Below are 19,007 nucleotides of genomic sequence, written 5' to 3' on the forward strand. Positions count from 1 at the left end.
TTCTTTCCTCAAACTTTACAAATGTACTCAACATAAAGGTTGGACTTTTGAGAAAACCTGCAATTAAAGCTGAATTATTCTCAATTCTAAATACTTTTTTTGTGTGTCTAAGTTGCAAATTAATGTAAAAATAACCGTTTTAGCTTCTTGCTAATTGCTGGGGCTAGTTCACATGCTAACATGTAAGACAGTACAAGGTCACTTTTGTCCCAGCAATTAATTTACTGCTTCAGTATTTGCTAAAACTCCACTTATTAGAGGTAGCCTCTAACCATTAAACAGTTTTGACATGTAATAAATCAATTAAGTACCTTTAATTAAAATAGCCAATTTTGTATGCAAATTCAACAGGACTGTCAGCCAAACCCAGACTGCGTTAGCTTGCTGATATATTAGGAGGAAACAGAATGTCTAAAATTTAAAACAGACCTAATACGGAGAACAGCTCGCCATGGCAATGCACCCGTCTCCCCCCATCCCAGCCATAAGGAGATGATTTCATGCTGTCAGACCTTCAAGTTTAAAGTCGTCTCCCGGAGCAAGATCCTTAAATCTTTGATGTCACTCATCCTCAGCAGCGGCACCTCTGGCTGCGTTCGAGCGTCTTTAATTCTGGGATTCGAGCCGCCCGACCCACATGCGAGTGTTATCTGTATCCCCACTTATCTCCAAACCACAAAAATCCCTTTCCGATCCCCTCTAAAAGTCTTCCTCTCCTCGGAGACCATCGGAGCTCGCTCGGGGTGAGACGAGGTCACCGGCAGCCCGACTGATCGGCTTCACGGCTCTGAAAGCTGGGTTACGATGCTGCACAGAGCACAGGAGGACAGCATCGATGAGCGGCTTGTTCTGATAACCCTAAACAAATGACCAAGCACAGAAACGGATTTTCAGTCTCACATTAGAATGAAAAAAACACAACCATGGCACCTATTATTACCATACGCTGCACCTGGCATGTTAAAAAGGTCAGGAAAATAATAATGACAGCTCAGAAAATGTCTGTCGAGATGAAAGGACAAAAAAAATACCAATCCACAAATGTTAATTCCATTTCTTAATTCGTACCCTCTTTTTTTCCATCTTTTGTTGATTTTTTTGTCGTTTCTGTTTGTTCTCATATCTAATTAGCTACATCGTATGTCAACACCTCTGTTTGTTAGTAAGTAATATTTGTTTGTAAGAACTAATTGGTGAATTTAAAAGAAAAGGAGAAATATGTCATCGCTCTGACAGACAAGAACTCCGACCTTCGTCTGTTATGCTCAGTGGGTTGTTTTAACCCATAGTGTGACATCAAAACAGGTTCAAATTAAAGTCAAATTGCTGTACTTTACTTCCGATTCAACACAAGGAATTTAGTTTAATCAGAGCCCATATTCTGTAGTTTTATTACGATTTTACTGCCTTTGTTTTTCGACCACCATTCAAGAAAGCAGCGTAACTTCTGTTTTACCATCTTGTCGTTGCTGTCGCAGGGTGAGTCGTGTGGGATGCGTGACAGACAGGACTGGTCAATGAGCTACATCTCATGAACTTCTGCACCCTACTCTCATCCTCTGTCTGGCATTTTGCACATGAAACCAGGACTTTGTCTCGTCTTTGTTTTTGTATTTGCAGACTCGGTCAGAACGCTGGGCTGTAAATTCAGCCCGCTCCACCGGCTCCCATCTGTCCCGCTGTGACGGACCCCGTGTCGCCTTTCCTGCTGCAGCTGTAAATTCAACTTGGAGCTCCGCGCAGACACCGCGCACACGACGACACACGCACAGACACACGCACAGACACCGATTATCTATCACGGTGATTGATAACGCACGAACACAATGCCGCCATCACCGCGCTGCGCCCGCAGAGCTGACTCAGCATCGTCTGGCAGAGGTTGGGAAGTTTGTCCATGACTTGTGTGCGCTTCTGTTTTTGCACCTGAACAAATAGGGGCTTGTGCTGTAGATCTGTGTGCCCTTTCATCACCCAGAAGGAAAAGACTGCGGCAACCAGACAGGAAATGATGTCACAGCTCTGTCAAGGTCGAGGCCTTTGGTACGTTCGCCTCCCAAACCACCGCTGTTTCCTTTATCAAGGTTCCTCCCTCTGTGACACTGTTGGACCCCATCAGGTAAGGTGATTGTGCACTCGTCCTGCTGTACGCCATCAATCTTCCTTTATGTACCTCACACACACACATGAACATGTGCACACTGACCCCTGCAGTAATACACATGTCCCAGCTGATGTTTACACCTGGACACAGATGGTGCAAGCTCTCCTCTATGGAAGCGCAAAACACACCGGACAGCTGTCGACTCCCATCCCGGTGAAACGCGTCAGCGAAACCTCGTGCTACAAGTTTCATAATCAAAGATTCAAAAGACAAGAGCAGGAAAAGGAGGGGGGGTGTCGATGTTTCCCCACCGATCCTGCCTCTGCCGAAACACACAGCGAGACGTGTTACTCACAAACCCCTTCATGCAGCAAACAAGCTGCCATCTCGTACTTACGGGGTAGTTTTTGCTCAGTGCAGCCACAAAACATGATGTCGCTTTAACGTTTCATGCTTTGCAACACTTGCTGTGCTTTGAATATTTAATGCTGCAAACGGCAACGACTGTCAAACAGAGCGACTGCTTTTATTTTGGCCCTAATGAGACGCGCAACGCTAAGCTATGTAAGAAGCGTGGTCTCAGCTCCATTGCTGGGTTTTTGGGTTTTTTTCTCGACTGATTCAATGTATGTTGAATTGACACACTTTGTTGGCTGTGTTGGGATAATTCCCAAACAACTACACAAAACTTGAAAAAAACTTCTGCATAACAGAATCAAAAGTGATTTAGACCTTTTTTCATTCTCAAATGCCTGCAGAGTCGTTATCAAAACTCCTAAAAGAAAATGTACCAAGCAGCGTTTTGGCAGCTTTCCTCATTTGCCAGAACAGACTACAACCTCCAGAGATCCTACATCACCATCCGTCAAGCCCTCCAATTTGTCCTGGCATGCTCACTGCCATCCCTACGTGGATAGATATAACCCCAATCTCAGAGCAAACTCCAGTGGTGCAAGGTGACCGACACTAGCTCATCCATAACTCCTCCTATGGTAAATAAATGTCTTTTTCCCAGCCCAGTTTGCAGTCAGAACTAAGCGTCAGTGTAGAAGCATGTTTGTGCTTTCCTTGCCTTGATGTTGTGCAGACCTCCCAACAATGACTAAATCTAAATACCCTCTGGACTTGAAGGGGTGTGCAGCCTTATTCGTTCAACTTCCCAACGCAGCAGCCATTGTCTCAGAGGAAAATTCAAAGGAAACGGCACTCCATGTGTTTCCTGTTCTCCTTTCACTCACCGGACAGATAGCTCCAACAAATGTCAATGGTACTCCATGATTATCTAATGAGCTAGTGGCAAATTGACAAGCTTGGCAAGCCACTTTCACTTTAACATGACATGAGCGTTTTAAGCTTCTTTTAATTTTAAGTTTGGTTATGAAGATATGCAGCTTTGAATTACTCTGATCCAGTATCGTGTTTCTATACATCGGACTCTGTAGAATGAGTGCAGTCTGGATTCCACAGACTGTTTGGACATGTCAACTAACTTCAGTAGCATAAGCATTACAACTCTGAGAAGGCATAAATGAAGGATATAAAAAGCTTTATGTACTCTAAATAACTAATCTTTCCTCTAAGTGGAGTGTTGGTACTCCATGCCAACACTCTGTCTACGCTGATGAAGAGTCACTTGCCTCTGCATGCAAAGTTTTTGAATGATAATTTGATCATTTGGAGGTGGCCACAGTTTCTGTAAATTCTGTCCCAAGATGGTCAGTTAATCATAAACACAAATGTGACATTTTGGCAGAATTAAAATGCTCCAATTCTCTAATAGTAACAAACTATAAATTGTTGCCTCCTTCATCCCAGCAAACACAAATCATCTGCAGCGAAGTCACTTCATGAATTATACACGCACTTCACCTGATGCTTCACAAAATCCTCTTGGTTTCTTTAAGTTTGGACCAACCGAAACAGTAAGTCAAGCCGTGTGCTGCTATTTCAACATTAATGCAGTTGTTTTTTTTTCCATCCACCTCCTCTGACTCTTAATTTTAAAAGGCTTTGATGAATCCATCATACTACAGGGCTCATTTTAAACTCTGCATAAGGAAATGCAAGAATCTGCGAGATTCAAAGTTTGTTGAATTTCTACACACATCGAAATGATCAACAATAAGACGCAATGTGTCCATTTCTCTTCTGCTTTGCTGAACTCAGACTTTAATCGCATCCTAACACACAGCTCAAAACAAACTGGTGATAAAATTGTGAATGTAAATACACTGAGAAGCTCGATGTGCTTTTTCTTCAGTTTCGTAACCCTATATGCAATCAAAATACTTCAAGAAAAGTAGTTTAAAGGTCAGATCCGTCATTAAGGCAGGAATTTGCTTTAGATGTAAATCCACACAGTAGCATATGTTAGCATTCCAGACTGCAGACTCTGCAGCACAAATGTTCTGTGGTTTGAGGGGCTTTCTCTAGAGATGTTGGCCTTGCTGTTTGCACATTACGCTTTCAGTGGAAAATTCATTGCATCTGGAGACTATCACCTTGTTGCCTCGGAACAAATCGCCTGCTCTTAATATTGTGCTGTTTTATGAAGGCTTAATCTAAAGCTGTTTGTTTTATCATCGAACTGCCAAGTAAAACTATAGTTAAAATAAACAAGTGGTGATGATTATCAGCTTGGTTTGCAACATTGTGACAATATCTGGGTTTCTATGCTGTCTTAATGAGTCTAGAATAGTGTATTTCAGGTCTGAATAAAAGCAGGATTTTCACAGGCTTTAATCCTCGTTTCTGGATTTCTCAAACAAGTAGAGCTTACTTTATTAGTGATCATTTGAAAAGCAGGAAAGAAAACTGGTTGCTTAACCCTGATTCTTTACAGTTTGACTGCCAATGTATTGGGAAAACTGGAAAAGCTACATTTTGCACAAGGTCTTTGCATGACCGGAGCAGAACACGACTTTTTTTTTTTTCCTCTAAGGTGGTCACATTTAATAAGGAAACCAACTAACATTTTATTAGCCACATGTATAAACCTCCAGCGTTTCTATTGACATTTTTGACACCACTTTATTTATGGTAAACACCACAAGAAAACACGGGAATGGGAGCTCAAACAATTACCAATTGTTCTTTGTTTTTGTTTGTTTTTTAATGGAGTTTTGAAAAAAATTGAATGGAAAATGATTAAATTCAGGAAAACCTTGGTGTAAAAATGATACAAATTGGCTGAAAACACCTTTCAGCCTGGAAAAATATGGGATTATAACTTGAACTCAATACAGAAAAACTGTTGTTACTTTGTAAACAGAGTAATTCAGGGTTGGACTGCATTGCCTAAGAGACTTAAAAAGCAACTTTCTTTAATAAAAAAAAAAAAAAAAAAAAAACTGTTAGAAGTTATTTTTATTCAATCTTATTTTTAAAATCTAGCTTCATGTGTGTAATTTGTGAGATACATTGACATCAAGATGGTCCTATTGTGTGGTATGAATAGTTTTGTTTATCAGGAAAATTAGTGACCATGTTGGTGGGAAACTAATGTGGATCCCAATAAATGAAACTATTATAATGTACAATGTCATGATAAGTCTGGAGTTTCTTTACAAGAGCACCTTATTGTCCTCTGAGATGCAAACCTAGAAAAATGTTTGTTAGATACACCTGTCAATGAATATAGGTGCATCTATCTCCAGGAGTGAATGCAGAAAATCAAGGGTTAGGTCTAAATGAAAAGACTCTCAAGGCTTTGAGACGCAGTTGAAGTTTAACAAGCTAATGGAAGTTTGGCCAATTCTCAGAGCTTTTCATGTTCATTACTTCAACTCAGTGTATGCTTCACAGTTTTATTTGGATGCAAATGAAGATTAATGCAGCGCCTGCATCAGTACCTGTATGTCATTCAACCTCGGTAATCCATCAAAGTTGTTCCCTTTGTGCCAAAAACGATCAAGTCACATATTAGCCGCGTGCGTCTTTAATCTCTCTTTGTCTGCTTTCGCTCCCCGTCCCTTCAGAGCCGTCAACTCCGTCCATCTGAACCGGCTGCTCTGACAATCGCGCCTCCACATTTAGCAGCTCATCAGCATAAAAATTCAATGAGGCTTGATTTCGTCTCCCTTCATTTTCAGATTCAATTGTGCAAAAGAGCTAATGGGCAGAAGACTTTGCGGCATGAGATAATGAGTGCAGTATGAATGCGAGTGTGTGTGTGTAAATGAATATGGGCATGAGAAATACTGAGTGTGAGCGCTGCTAGCATATGACTGTGACTGTGTGTGTTGTGGCTCATGCTTCCACACTTCAGTGTAAAATGTTGAAGCTGAAAATACTAACCGTGCGCGCGCGCGTGTGTGTGTGTGTGTCATGTAATCAAAGTAGCGCCTTGGTAACCACTGTAACTGAGCACAAAACTGTTTCCAAACCACAATCAGAACGCAGCATCAGCAACCCGCCAGTCTGAACAGGAAACCTTCACTGACCAAGCAGCAACTTAAAGGGCCAAGCACCAAGAGTTTCACAGAGTAGAATAGACAAAGATCCTTTCAAAGGAGATGACACACTCGCTGTATTTCCATTACAGATGTACGCGAAACTTTGTCAATGTTTCTGATGATGTGGAAAAAATAATCGCGGCGTTTTCCTTGAATAAGAAACGGCATCGAAGTCACACGTGAATGAGTTTCTTCACGCGACGAGTCGTTAAAAAACAAACCATCCACCAACTACTTCCTGCCATCTTCTTCTTCGTGAATAGCGCCAGTGGCAACATCCGATTGTTGGACGCGTGACTACTAGGATGCGGAAAACGTGTTTCCATTGCAGTTTTACAAAATAAGCCGATTTCAATGTGACCCAAGAAAAAAGCTAACTCATCCTGGCAAAACCAAAAACTTTAATCAAAAAAACTAAGCTATTTTGATATTGATTTTTTTTTTCTTTTTGTTAAGCAAATTTAGTTTTGAAACATCAAATTGTACAATTATATGTTCAACATAATTGTACAATTTTATTATTGTCTCTATACTATTATCCCTTGGCGGTTATCTCATTAAGACTCAAGCAGATTTTGTAACACACTAAGTGGTTAAAATCAACCCATGGATTAGATTTGAGGCTCTGAGTTAAGTTTGAGTAATATGGGATTAGAATATAAAATATTGTGCCCTGTTGTAATAATTAAATGAAACTGGCTTTTAGCTTTGGCTGTCATAACAGTAAAATGTCACTAAAGCTACCAAACCCTCATTTAGACATGACGACATCAAATGTGTGGTCCTGATTTATGACAAGATGAAAAGCTTAAGTTTTTCTCATTACATGTACAACTCCGAAACGAATCAATTTAAAATCTGGAAGGATTTCAACCCAGTTGTGAAAACCATCCGCCCATCTACTTTCGGGGAAGTACAGTTCGTATCGCTGTCACCTTGCAGCGAGAAGGTCTTTCATTCAAATTCCAGCCTGGTGTCTTTCGACATGAAGTTTGCATTTTTTCCCCATGTGAGTATTGCATGGAGAGAATGGGTGATTTGCATTTCTGTAAATTGCCCTTGGATATGAGTGAGTGTGTGTGTGTGTGTGTGTGTGTGTGTGTGTGTGTGTGTGTGTGTGTGTGTGTGTGTGTGTGTGTGTGTGTGTGTGTGTGTGTGTGTGTGTGTGTGTTTGCATCTCCTGTTTGTGTCTCTGTGTTGCTCTGTGAAATACTGGCGACCTGTCCACAGTGCGCCTCCCACTCAATGATAGCTGCGGATAGGCACCAGCCCCTTACAAAGAATAGAGGGTGATAGACAAAAGATGGACGTCTCCTTCACCCTTTGTTTATATTTACAGTATGAAGCACAACTTCAGACTGGAACGGCGACAAAAGAGCTCCTGTAACTCACTGCTACCGTGAGCATTCCCTCCTTTCCATTTATGAGGAAGAAATGTTGAGAAATGCAGGCTTCACCAACTCAGAATTAAGACTGAAGACTGTTATGAAAGAAATTTAAGACCTACATCATAACAAACATGTATCAACCAAATGCAGGGAACCCAAACTATCAGAACTGTTATAGTTTGGGTTATCTAATTTACGAGAAAGACATATGCTAGCTGCTAATGGTTTGTTTGTTTGCTAGACAAACAAACCAGCTAACTATTGCCAGCTAGCTGGCAATAGTTAGCCAGCTAGTTTATTGCTGCTGCAAGCTAACTTACCAAGTTTAACCAAGGAGGAGGAAATGAAAGAGGACATAGAAACACTTGTTTACCAACTAATATCTGCTTTTCATTTTTGCATTAGAAAGAAAGAGAAAAAAGGTATAAGCTTAGCAGTAAGCATTCGAGAACGATTGCTAAACATAGCAGGCGACTATTCCATACATTAGTTTAAAATAATCCTAAACGAATGTCAAAGAAACAACGTAAGAGCGGAAGCAATGATCAAATGTCAGCAAATATTTGCTATCCGTTCCATTTTTGTTTTGAATTTTCTGTAAATATTGTAAAAAAGATCAAATAAAATGTGTGAAAATGGCTACAAAGGTTCAACAATTTGACAAAGAATAATTGCTTTCTCCACTCCAAAGACACTTTCTTATTAAATGCATCAAATAAAACAAATTTAAATTACTTCTAAATAAATTAAGCCATTAAACATTTAAACTGGAGGGTTTTTTTGTCATGTACGTGTACATTTCACATCATTAGATTACAGCAAATAAAGACAGATATCATCAACCAATTCAAAGTTACATAATATATTACTCCTTAAAATAAAACAAACTCTGCTTTGCATTTCAGTTTAACCAGTTGTCTGTGATTTATTGACATGACAATAAATCGTGTCAATAATTTCTGGACGTTATCCCTCCTACCCCCCAATAACGTCCAGAAAAGTAACAAAACCAAAACACATCAAGGGAAATACGACACATCCACGCCAAACTCACTAACTCCAAGGAGAACATTCCTTAGCCTCGCTAACCTCAGCCAGAAGCTGAACCCAATCGTGTCCCGGCACCAACTTTTCCTACGTGTCTTTGAAAGCATCCCTGGTGTCTCTTACCCGGTCTGGTCCACAAAAAGTCCATGTTCGAGTTCCTAAATTCCTCCTGGGAGCAGCTCGCTGACATCCATGTTAGAAACGAGGAAAAGGAGGAAAAGAGGAGGAAGAGGAAGAGAGGAGGAAGAGAGGCGCGCTGCCTGCTGAGGTAAAACCCAGTGACTCACTGAGGGTCCTGGGAGAGAGAGACAGAGGCGGGAAAAGAGCGAGCGGAGACCGGGGACAGCAGCTCGTTTTTACCAGCGCTGTGAAAAAGAGGAAGGGAGGAAACTCTTGGTGGCTGCGACGCTTTAACCCCACATACTCCTTCAGCTAATCCCACACGACCTTCCCCCTCTCCTCGTTTCCTTTCAGCTGTACGGAAAAGTGATTGTTATTCTTTCAAGAGAGAGAGAAAATAATAGCTGTTTTCCATTAACTGCTGAATTGCGTAAATTGAAATTACAAAACAAATTTGCTTAACCGGTCACACGACAATTTAGAAAAAACAAAAGTTTTTCGATATAAAAGATTTTTGAGGCCAATTTTCAGCTGTATAGAAATAAAACTATTTCACAGAAATGTAATGGAAACATTCCCTCTCACCCCCATCACACAAGTCAACCGGATGTTACTACTGGCGAAAACCACAAAGAAGATGACAGGAAGTAGTCTTCTTCTTGGTTTGCAATTTCCACCAGACGAAATGCAGCTGGCTCCACCAGGAGCCTCACCGCAGCATCACACAGTTCATAAAGTTATGCGTCTTTTTTAACGTTTTGAATCCAAAGCTCTTGAGCGTCGCCATGATTTTTAATAATTTATTTTGTGATAAACATGAACAAGTTTATTCTCGTGTGATTTTAATTGAATTTCTTATTTAATGGAATCACACAATTGTGTGTGTTTTTTTTTTTCTTTTTACATAAGCAGAATATAAACAAATCTTTGTGCGCGTTTAATTTTCCAGTTCAAAATCCTGTTTTTTTTTTTTCAATTCTTTTTGCAGCAAAACAGCGTGCTTAACATGCATGTGGTGAACAGGGAAAACAAGACTAAAACCAAAACTATGTTGAGAGTCGGTCAGAGCTGCAGGAAGTTGTCAGGAAGTAGTGAACGTGGTCGCGGTTCTTGAAACGGCAATCTCAGGTTACAACTGCAAAATGCCACTAATCTGAGAGTTTCAGGTACTTGAAGCCACCCACAGCTGGTTCATTCTTTAAAGAAAGTCTTCTTTATTCATTGTGTGACATATGTTGTTGTCTTTTACATCTCGGCGTTCTTATAGTTTCTTTGTTTTCTGTTCAGAACTCGCTCAGCTCCTGCAGGATCTGCTCCAGGTCACCAATAACTGTGGCCTGTCTTGGCGTTAGCTCCTCCGCTACTCGTTTCATTTGAAAGTGTTTCCAATAAAATGCAGCAGACAGTTTCATACAAGTAGGAAATTATTGTGTTTATGAATGTATTCAGTGCTACTATATTAGCACGGTAGATGTTGTCAATCGCTAAACCCAAATGTTTTCAGTTTCTTTGTTGTTTTGGGGGGTGTTTTTATCCAACATAGCTATTGTCACCAACTTTGGGTTTTTTTTCCTTCCACTCCTTGACATCGGCTTCCTGAAAACGACAGCGGCGACTGGCAATCGGGGCACTTTTTCTGTATGCACACACAAAAAATCCGTGCAACAGTACCACTTTATGGGTGTGAACAACAGCTGATACGAGCAAGAAGTCAGTATTTGTTCCCCAGCAGAAAGGCACTCAGAGTAACCAATGAGTCTGCGGCTCCAAGGAAACTGTGTCCGAAGCGCGGCAATGCAGAACAATGCCGGTTGTGGAGGAGGACAGGAGCTCAGCGGTTGGTATCCTTTTAATCAATGAAAGTTAAGGATGTCACAGCAGGTCTAGGGGATTTTTCTTTTTTCTTTTTTTAGCCATTACGACAAAACATCTTTGTTGTTCTAGCGATCCGTGGGTTGTTACGTGTTCGTCCAGACAGAAATATTTTTAGAGTTTTCTCCTCGAAGCTCGTTACCCGCTCTGCTGTTATTGCTGTGACCCAGCAAAAGTAAGCGCTGACATTTCTAAGGATTGGAGCTTGCAGCAATTTCTTTTAGAAAAAGAAGGAACTCAGACAAAAATAAAGGTGCAAAAACAGTAAGAGTCTTGAGATAAAGCTTAAAGTCGGTGCAGGTGGACAAAGACGGGAGAACTCTTGTAACAAGACATCACTCTTGCGAATGCTTCTTTGCTGATAGGCTGCTGCATCCTAAATGCACAAAGGAGCGTTAGCATAGCTCCTACCGACCAGTGACTGCACCAGACCGTGTACTTTCAGAAAGTCTTTTTGCACAAATAAACAAAACTGCATCATGTACAGTTTTCCTATGATCCTAAAACTGCAAAAACACAAAATCTTACCAAGTATTTTCTGTCTATTTTCTAGGGCAATATCTTAGTACACTCGAAATAAGACAAAACTAACACATAAGCAGATATTGGAGCTTCCTTTCAGTAAACGATTCCTTAATTTTGATGAAAACTGCAGATTATTTAACTTATAACATGGGGGAAATATCTTGTGATAAGTACTCTCTCATCAATATTAAAGAATTGTTGACTTAAAACAAGTTCCTACAGCTCGAAAAACGTGACTTGTGAGTTAGTTTTGTCTTATTTTAAGTGTGCTAAGACATTTGCACTACAAACTACACCAGAATGACATGATAAGATGTGTTTCTGCAATGCTTTCACTTGTACATTTCTCAGACTCTTCATCTAGTATCTTTAGTCACTGTATAGTTTTTCTAGCGGAGTTTATTTTAAACATATTATGCATTTTGCATAATATGTTATGCAGAATGCATAACATATTGGATTCATAGGGTTGCTGCATAATGAGCGGGTTGATCACAACTAGCTGGACTTTCTTAGACAGAAAACTTTTTACCGATTGACATATTGAATGAAAAATATTATTAGTTTAATTCGATTGACATTTCTGGACACGGGTTGAAACTGTCGATCTATTAATAGTGAAATGAAATTGTCAGAATGATTGCCTGAATTTGCTTTAAAGCATTTCCTGTTACTCCCAGTCAGGTGTAATGTAAATTCACACGCACCTCTCATTTATTACATAATAAACCCAATATAGCTGAGTACACTCAACATGTTTACATTGGAGATCAGTGGAGAGAAAAGGCTTTTGCTTGGCACCCACAACACTGGCTGACATGTAGACATGATCTAATGGTTGTTATGGAGACTTGGTATCAATCTTGGCTGCTTTTCTGACATTGAGCCTTGAGGAATGTCTTCTTTCTTTGTTGTTCGCGCCTTGTGGTCCCAGAGATTAAAAAGAGTCGAAGCAGAAGGAAAGAGTTCGTCATTTGTAGCGCGCTGGACGCTGCCATTCCAATAAAAGCAAGGTATTCCCACAGGAAACAAAGTGCGACACGCCCACCAGGCTGGGGACACATCGGCAGGCAACACACACACACACACACACACACACACACACACACACACACACACACACACACACACACACACACACACTCTCTCTCTCTCTCTCTCTCTCTCTGCTGTTAATGAATGAACAATCTGAAAGCATTCACACTTTGCCGGCTGCTGGCGAAGCGCTGACCAGGAAGTCAGCTGACCCGCCTTAACACCTGTATGGTTACCATGGCAACAGCGGGCCCTCCACGGCGCACGTTCCCACGGCTCTGTTTCCGATCTCTTCCCATTCCCCGCTCCCACACTGCTAATTCCTCTTCCTCTTTCTTTTTTCTTCTCTCTTTCTCTCCGTTTCTCTCATGGTTTATGTGGACCATCATCATCATCATCATCTCCAGCTACACAACCCTCTCTCCCACCCTCCCGCCTTTGCTGCAGGAGGCTGAATATGACATCATCTGTCCATTTGAAAATATCTGAATGAGGAGGTTTAGCTCTAGCTCCTATGGAAGATCATCCCTGCTAAAAATATTTTAGGTACGATTAAGCACAGAAACTGTCTGTCTATCAGTTTTTGTGCGTGCACGTGTGTGTGTATTTTAAGATAAATTGATGTGTACGAGAAAAGTGTGACAGATACCTGAGAGAGAGCACGTTCTACATTGAGAGTTCCATCACTAGCATTGCTAACTCAGAGCAATCCTGACTTTCTGGCAGACTCCAGTTCACAGCAGAATTGCACACAGCAATGGCAAAATTGCATTATTAACATTAGCAGCACATAGACATGTAGATACTTGCACCGGAAACGCAGCTGCTGTTATGTTGCTTATGCAATGTTAAGATGCGGGAGGACAGACAGTCAACGTTCTTTTCTCCATCCTTTAATTTAAAAAGCAGGAGGACGGATGTGTAGAAGTAAAACAAAAGTTCTGTTTTTATCAGCTTCTCTTACAAACATTCCTCAAAGCTCTTACAAACTGTAAACGCACTTCAATAAAAATGCTTTGCGCAGTGATGACTGCAGTGAAATGCTATCCAGATCACCACAGGTTGCCTTGTGGTTTGGTTGACGGCTTTGATGACTAATTCAGAAGAAAGACATGATGGCCACTGGAGACACAAAACAGGGAATGTGGTTCGTTTGCATATTTAACAAAGTGCAGAAACTCCATGATGAGACTCTTGAGCTGAACAATATACCACAAAAATGTCATACGTTTGACACATTTCATATCACAGTGAGATTAGATTTATTGTCGACACGATAAACTCCAATTAATGATGTTTGAAATGCATTTTGGTATGACGTACTCGTTGGCGAATACGATCCAAGTGTCACCAGTTAATACTTTACATGCCAAAGCGATTTCCAGCCTGACAGACGAACCGCTGCGAAGACGCTGAAGGTCACAGAGCGCATCGGGACCAAACATGACAAAGACAAATGTGGATTTCTCTCGGCTCACATAGTCACTGCAGAATTCAGCAGTGATATCGCTACAGGGTGGTATTCTGACGCTAAGTGGGTTAGGGTTGCAAAAAGCCAACAAATAAAGAGTGGTTTAAACTTAAACCTGAGCGCTACAAACTGGTGAAACCAGGTTACAGTTCTGGTTGACTGTGAAAAGGGCAATATCAGTTTTACATCATGCTGTGATGTTATTCCTCCGTCAAAAACACACCTGGAGTGTTGCCGTGATTCTTTCACACATCTGAGAAACCCTCTAATCTCCCGTAGCAGCCATTCAATTGTCCGAAACGGCTGGGTGGAGCTAGCTCCGCCTTGGAGCTGCAGTTTCTGAGCTTTTGCCTCATAGAGCACTCCTCCCTGTAACATGGCTCCTTCAGACTAGTCAGCAGCAATTAGCAAACACCTGGTGGAACTCTGCGGAGCTCCCTATATGAGCTCCTTCTCAGTGAAATGTTGGTAAAAATGAGGAGCGATGTTGTGATGACTTCCTGAAGGCAGAGTTTCAGAAAGAGGAGGAACTTCTTAAAGAGACAGAGGCCTATTTTCAAGGCGTTCAATGAGAAAGTAACATTTCTTTCAAGTCACATGTGATATAAGTAGTATTTCTATAACAACTGAAAGAAACATAGAGTTACTTGATTGTGCTATAAAATGGCACTATGTGCCAAGAAAACATGATACTGGCCCTTTAAAAGAACCTAAATTATTTCCAACAGCATCTGGCAGTTCATCCAAATCCTATTTTACAACAACACTGCCAAGGTTATTGCCACAAGACAAGAGAATTAGTTTATGCCAGATTTTTATGTCCATATAAACCACTTCTTTTTCAGCATGACCGGTATTCCCAAGTGTGCATCACACACAAAGTGTGGGGAAGCTCTTCACCTGCAAAGCAAGAGACGTCATTTTTTTTTGGGTCCGAAAACTAAAAACAAAAAATAAAACCTCAGACTCCTCTATCGTCCTCTGCTCTGTCGTCGGCATGGCACTAAATCATGCAGCCGCATTGTAGTGGAACACTGAGTGACGGTGATGTGGTTGTTTCCTGCCTGTCTGAGGCCAGCAAATGACCTTCAGATGTTGATTAGAGCCAAGGTCAAACAGATGGGCGGCTGTCAGTTTGGGTTAAAGCTTACATACATTCTGCACGAATGCGCTACAATAGGGGATCGTGCTTAGTTTTGGGAGGACAGGGGGAGTAAATTGATCCATTTCTCTCATTGCAGTACGTTCCTTCTCTTGGTCCTGACCTTCCAGATTGCCCAAAAAATGTTTTATCTGGCATTTTTCCGCTCTCAGAGGAACCTCTCGCCTTTAGAGATAATTAAAGAGCAATCTCACACACTCGTCCGTACACGCACTCAAGCATGGACGACGCTGCAGGATGTGGCAGAGCATCGAAGAACGTGTGAAGCCTTAGGACTCACAACCCACAGAGAGAGAGGGCGCTTTGCAGTAATAGTGAATCGGAAGCGTATCAATTACACACTCTCACACAGCGTTTCTCAGTCTGGTCACACGCCAAGAGGAAAACGACCAATTGACCTACTTCACTCAAATCCTGGCAACCAAGACGAAGCAAAACTCCGCATGCCAGAGGCAGGTGAGTGGCGACTGGACCGGGTGAGAGTCCTTCACGACGAGAACAGTAGGATTGTGGAAACAATGGATAAAGCGACAGTGAGCTGGACGGCTGCAACGAGAAGCCGAAACGCTACACGAGTCTGGAAACTATAGCAGAGTTTATGGACAGAGAGGCGACGAAATCAGGAGACGAATGTATTTAGCAACGGTCTTGATGGAAAAGTGCCGTTCCATATGCAGATGCAGAATGAGTGGTGCCTTCCCAGCGCGAGCGCATGAATGGAGGGAGGGATCCACAGTGGGAGAACGCTGAAATGGGTGGAACAGCGGACCGTGAGACGGTTCATAATCCATAATGATGAGGGATTGATTGTTTGCTTTGAGACTGGAAAACAGGCGACATCTGTGAGAAAATGAAGACTTGATAAAGGGGAAGAATGGACAGGAGTAGGAAGCGGGAAGGAAAGCCGACTGTATGGCTGTGGGGAAAGAAGATGACATGTGTGAAAATAGGAGCACAAAAGGAGAGATTTAAGTGTAAGTTTGAATAAATGAGAGACAGGGGTTAGGAAAAAGATTAAAACAGGGATGGATGCAAAGTATAATTACACAGAATGACCCCAATCACAAAAACGGAAAGGCATGAATGTGAGACGCACGCCAGGGCAGAAATATGATGCTGACAGCAAATGATTGCACAAACATATTTTTCAAAAAAAGCACAAGATTTAAAGTACCTGTTGCAGATTTGGGTCTGTGTCTTCCTTTGGCCCGTCTTTGGGAATTACCCATACTATTCTTCCTGTCCCAGAACATCACCGCTTCATGCCACCGCCACACGCACGCGTGCGCACACACACACACACACACTGACTGACAGACAGACAGAGAGGCTCTGTGGTCTGCAAGTGAAAGACGAGCCCGGGTCGAGCCGCCGTGTGACCGAGGAGGATGACGGAAAGAGTCACAGCATCACAAGAGACCTCAGTGTGTGTGACGGCGCGCGATCTGTGATGAGTGTGTGAGCCCGGCGGGTGATTGCAGATGAGCTACATGCGCGTGTGTGTGTGTGAGAGAGAGAGAGAGCTTGGATGCTACGTGAGCTGTTGACAAAGCGGGCTGCATGCCGGTGAGAGCGTGAAAGGTTGAGGGGGAAAGAGGGATTGTGCAGGAGATGCTCTGACGGTTGCAGGTGAACATGGGAAAATGTCTGTGAGAGAGAGAGAGAGGAAGGGGGGGAAGGAAGCATGTGAGTTGAGTTGATTAGCTTCCAGCCAGTCGAATTCAGCCACTGCTGTTCAATTCATAAAGAGAAAAGGGTGAAATCAGCCAATCAGGAGCAAAGGATTGTGAGAAGGAGAGATGGGCAGTAGAGGGAGAAATGGGGAAAAAACTGGTAGAAAAGATTAAACTGAAAGTGCTGAGGCTGAGATGCGATTGGACATGGAATGAAGCTATTCTGCATCAAGTAAAAAGTTGGACAACGCATATAGGCTCCCACAAAGTCTGGCGTATTGTCCGCACTCTCGGCTCCCGGTTGAGATTTCATACTCAAGCGCACCAACTGCCTACATTTGCCTAAATTTGCTTGTAGAAATTTGCTTTCGACAAGCAAATTTGATGAGCAGCGACTTGGGCACTTAGCTGTGTTTCTTCTTGATTAAGGCAGCCGTTGCACAGGTGTTACTGTGGCACAGAGAGTGGCAGTCATGCATCCTCGCCACTGGTTGCGCCAACTCCCGAGCTCATCAGCGCGGTGCCGCATACAAAACATTTCAACGGCGACACAGTTTCCCACCAAGCAGTTCACCGGGCCACAGGGAGCATGCGTATGCATTTGTGACGGTTGACTTTTGCGCAGACTCGACGCGAACTCGAACCGAACCTCCGCCGGACACGCTCGCGCAAAGATCGACTTTTACGACTGCTACTCGCTGTTGCACAGTAAACTACTAGTATTCCTGAGTGAAGTACGCTTGAGTATGTGGTTGGACAAGGAATAATGCTTGTCTGCTTCAAATAAAAGGTTGAAACAAGCGTATAGAGCTGTGGAGAAAGATTGATGTGTTTGTGTCATAGCGATATCTTTCAGATCATTGGACAAATGACCAGAAAGATATCCTGAATAAATCTGACCCTGAAGCCCCTTACAAACTCAGGTGTACTTTGCGAGTAGCGCATACTCTGTGCGCACTGTCCTCTCATAGTCAGGGGTTCACAGTCACTCATACTGATTGCCTACATTTCTCGTGACATATTACTTCACTTCCCACAATCTGAATGGATTCAACAAGTTTGATGAGCTACTCGGGTGTCCTCTCAATTTGGTAGTAGCGACTTCCATGTGAATGAAGAATGCACGGTCATAAAACGAGCACAGAGGTCCGCTTCAAGTACGCTTGTCTCCCTGGCAGGGTAAGTGGGGTTCCTCAACAGGAAGCTCGTCACTCGTTTCCTGAAGAAGTTTCGCCTCTCATCCAAATGGCTTCTTCGGTTCCGAACTTGAGTTAAAATATCAGGCCTGAGGTTAAAAAGTCATTGTCTTGAGGTTCCCCTCATGTTGGATATCCTGTACGTTGTTGACACCAAAGAGGTTTTGCTTTTCATCCACACAGAAAATCCGTTTGCATGTGGATGAGTGATGCAACTTGGGCTGAAAAATTGAATCTGAAAGTAAAGTGACTTCACCACCAGTGCAGTTTGACACAACCTCACACACACATTACAGAGAGAGACTCTGGAAGTCATGTCCATTTGGCAGGAGCAGACCGTAAAGAGCACCGGAGGCCATTCTTGTTCTTGTGCCTCCGTCTTTGAGTTTACTTCAATGATTGCATAACCCATTCTGGAGTCTGGCATCACTTTTTGGATTGTATTTTTAGCTTTTTCTGTCAGCTTTTCCATTTTATGCATTTCTTTTTCTCTTCTAAACTTAGGTACAAATGTTCTAAATGTATGTTTAAATACTTGGTCTACGCTTGAACAGAGCAAACTAGATCCACACATTGATGTATTGCGGTGAGAACGGACTGCAGCCTTTTAATGCCCGCCCTCTTACTCACTCCTCTACCTCTTCTCTCCGCCTCGTCGCACATCCTAATAAACAGCTGTTACACAGAAACAAAAGGTGCTGAATGAACACAATATCACCTAATTGAAAAGAACATCGCACGTTTAGGCTTAGTGCAGAGAAAATGCCTGGCTCGCGTTCAAGCCGCCTGTTCCAGTTTGAAAAGACGTCAAAGTATTTGCTGAGTCATTTGTTTCACTTCTAAACAACGCGCCTCTAACACTGAAGAGCATGCATGTCTGGCTCGACGGCATGCAACTAGTTCGTTCACATTCATCTCGTGCTTGGATCAACAATCAGGAAATGAATGCATGGCACGCAA

General features: G+C 42.3%; 1 protein-coding gene across 3 annotated transcripts in view; it reads right to left on the reverse strand.

Moving 5' to 3' along the window:
* Window positions 1-19,007, reverse strand: part of nhsl2 (NHS-like 2) — a 113,672-nt gene that overhangs the window by 48,759 nt on the left and 45,906 nt on the right. The window contains exon 1 of one of the 3 annotated variants that reach the window (XM_055021279.1): window positions 16,353-17,163. The exons of 1 other annotated variant lie outside the window; for it this stretch is intronic. In XM_055021279.1, the coding sequence (XP_054877254.1) occupies window positions 16,353-16,431 (79 nt within the window). In that variant the 5' untranslated portion in view covers window positions 16,432-17,163. Of the gene's footprint in view, window positions 1-9,116; window positions 9,459-16,352; window positions 17,164-19,007 lie in introns of those variants that run through there. One more of the 3 variants, XM_055021280.1, reaches the window with a different exon arrangement.

This window comes from Poeciliopsis prolifica, unplaced genomic scaffold (genome assembly GCF_027474105.1).
Source record: "Poeciliopsis prolifica strain line A6 unplaced genomic scaffold, Auburn_PproV2 SCAFFOLD075, whole genome shotgun sequence".
Lineage (NCBI taxonomy): Eukaryota > Metazoa > Chordata > Actinopteri > Cyprinodontiformes > Poeciliidae > Poeciliopsis > Poeciliopsis prolifica.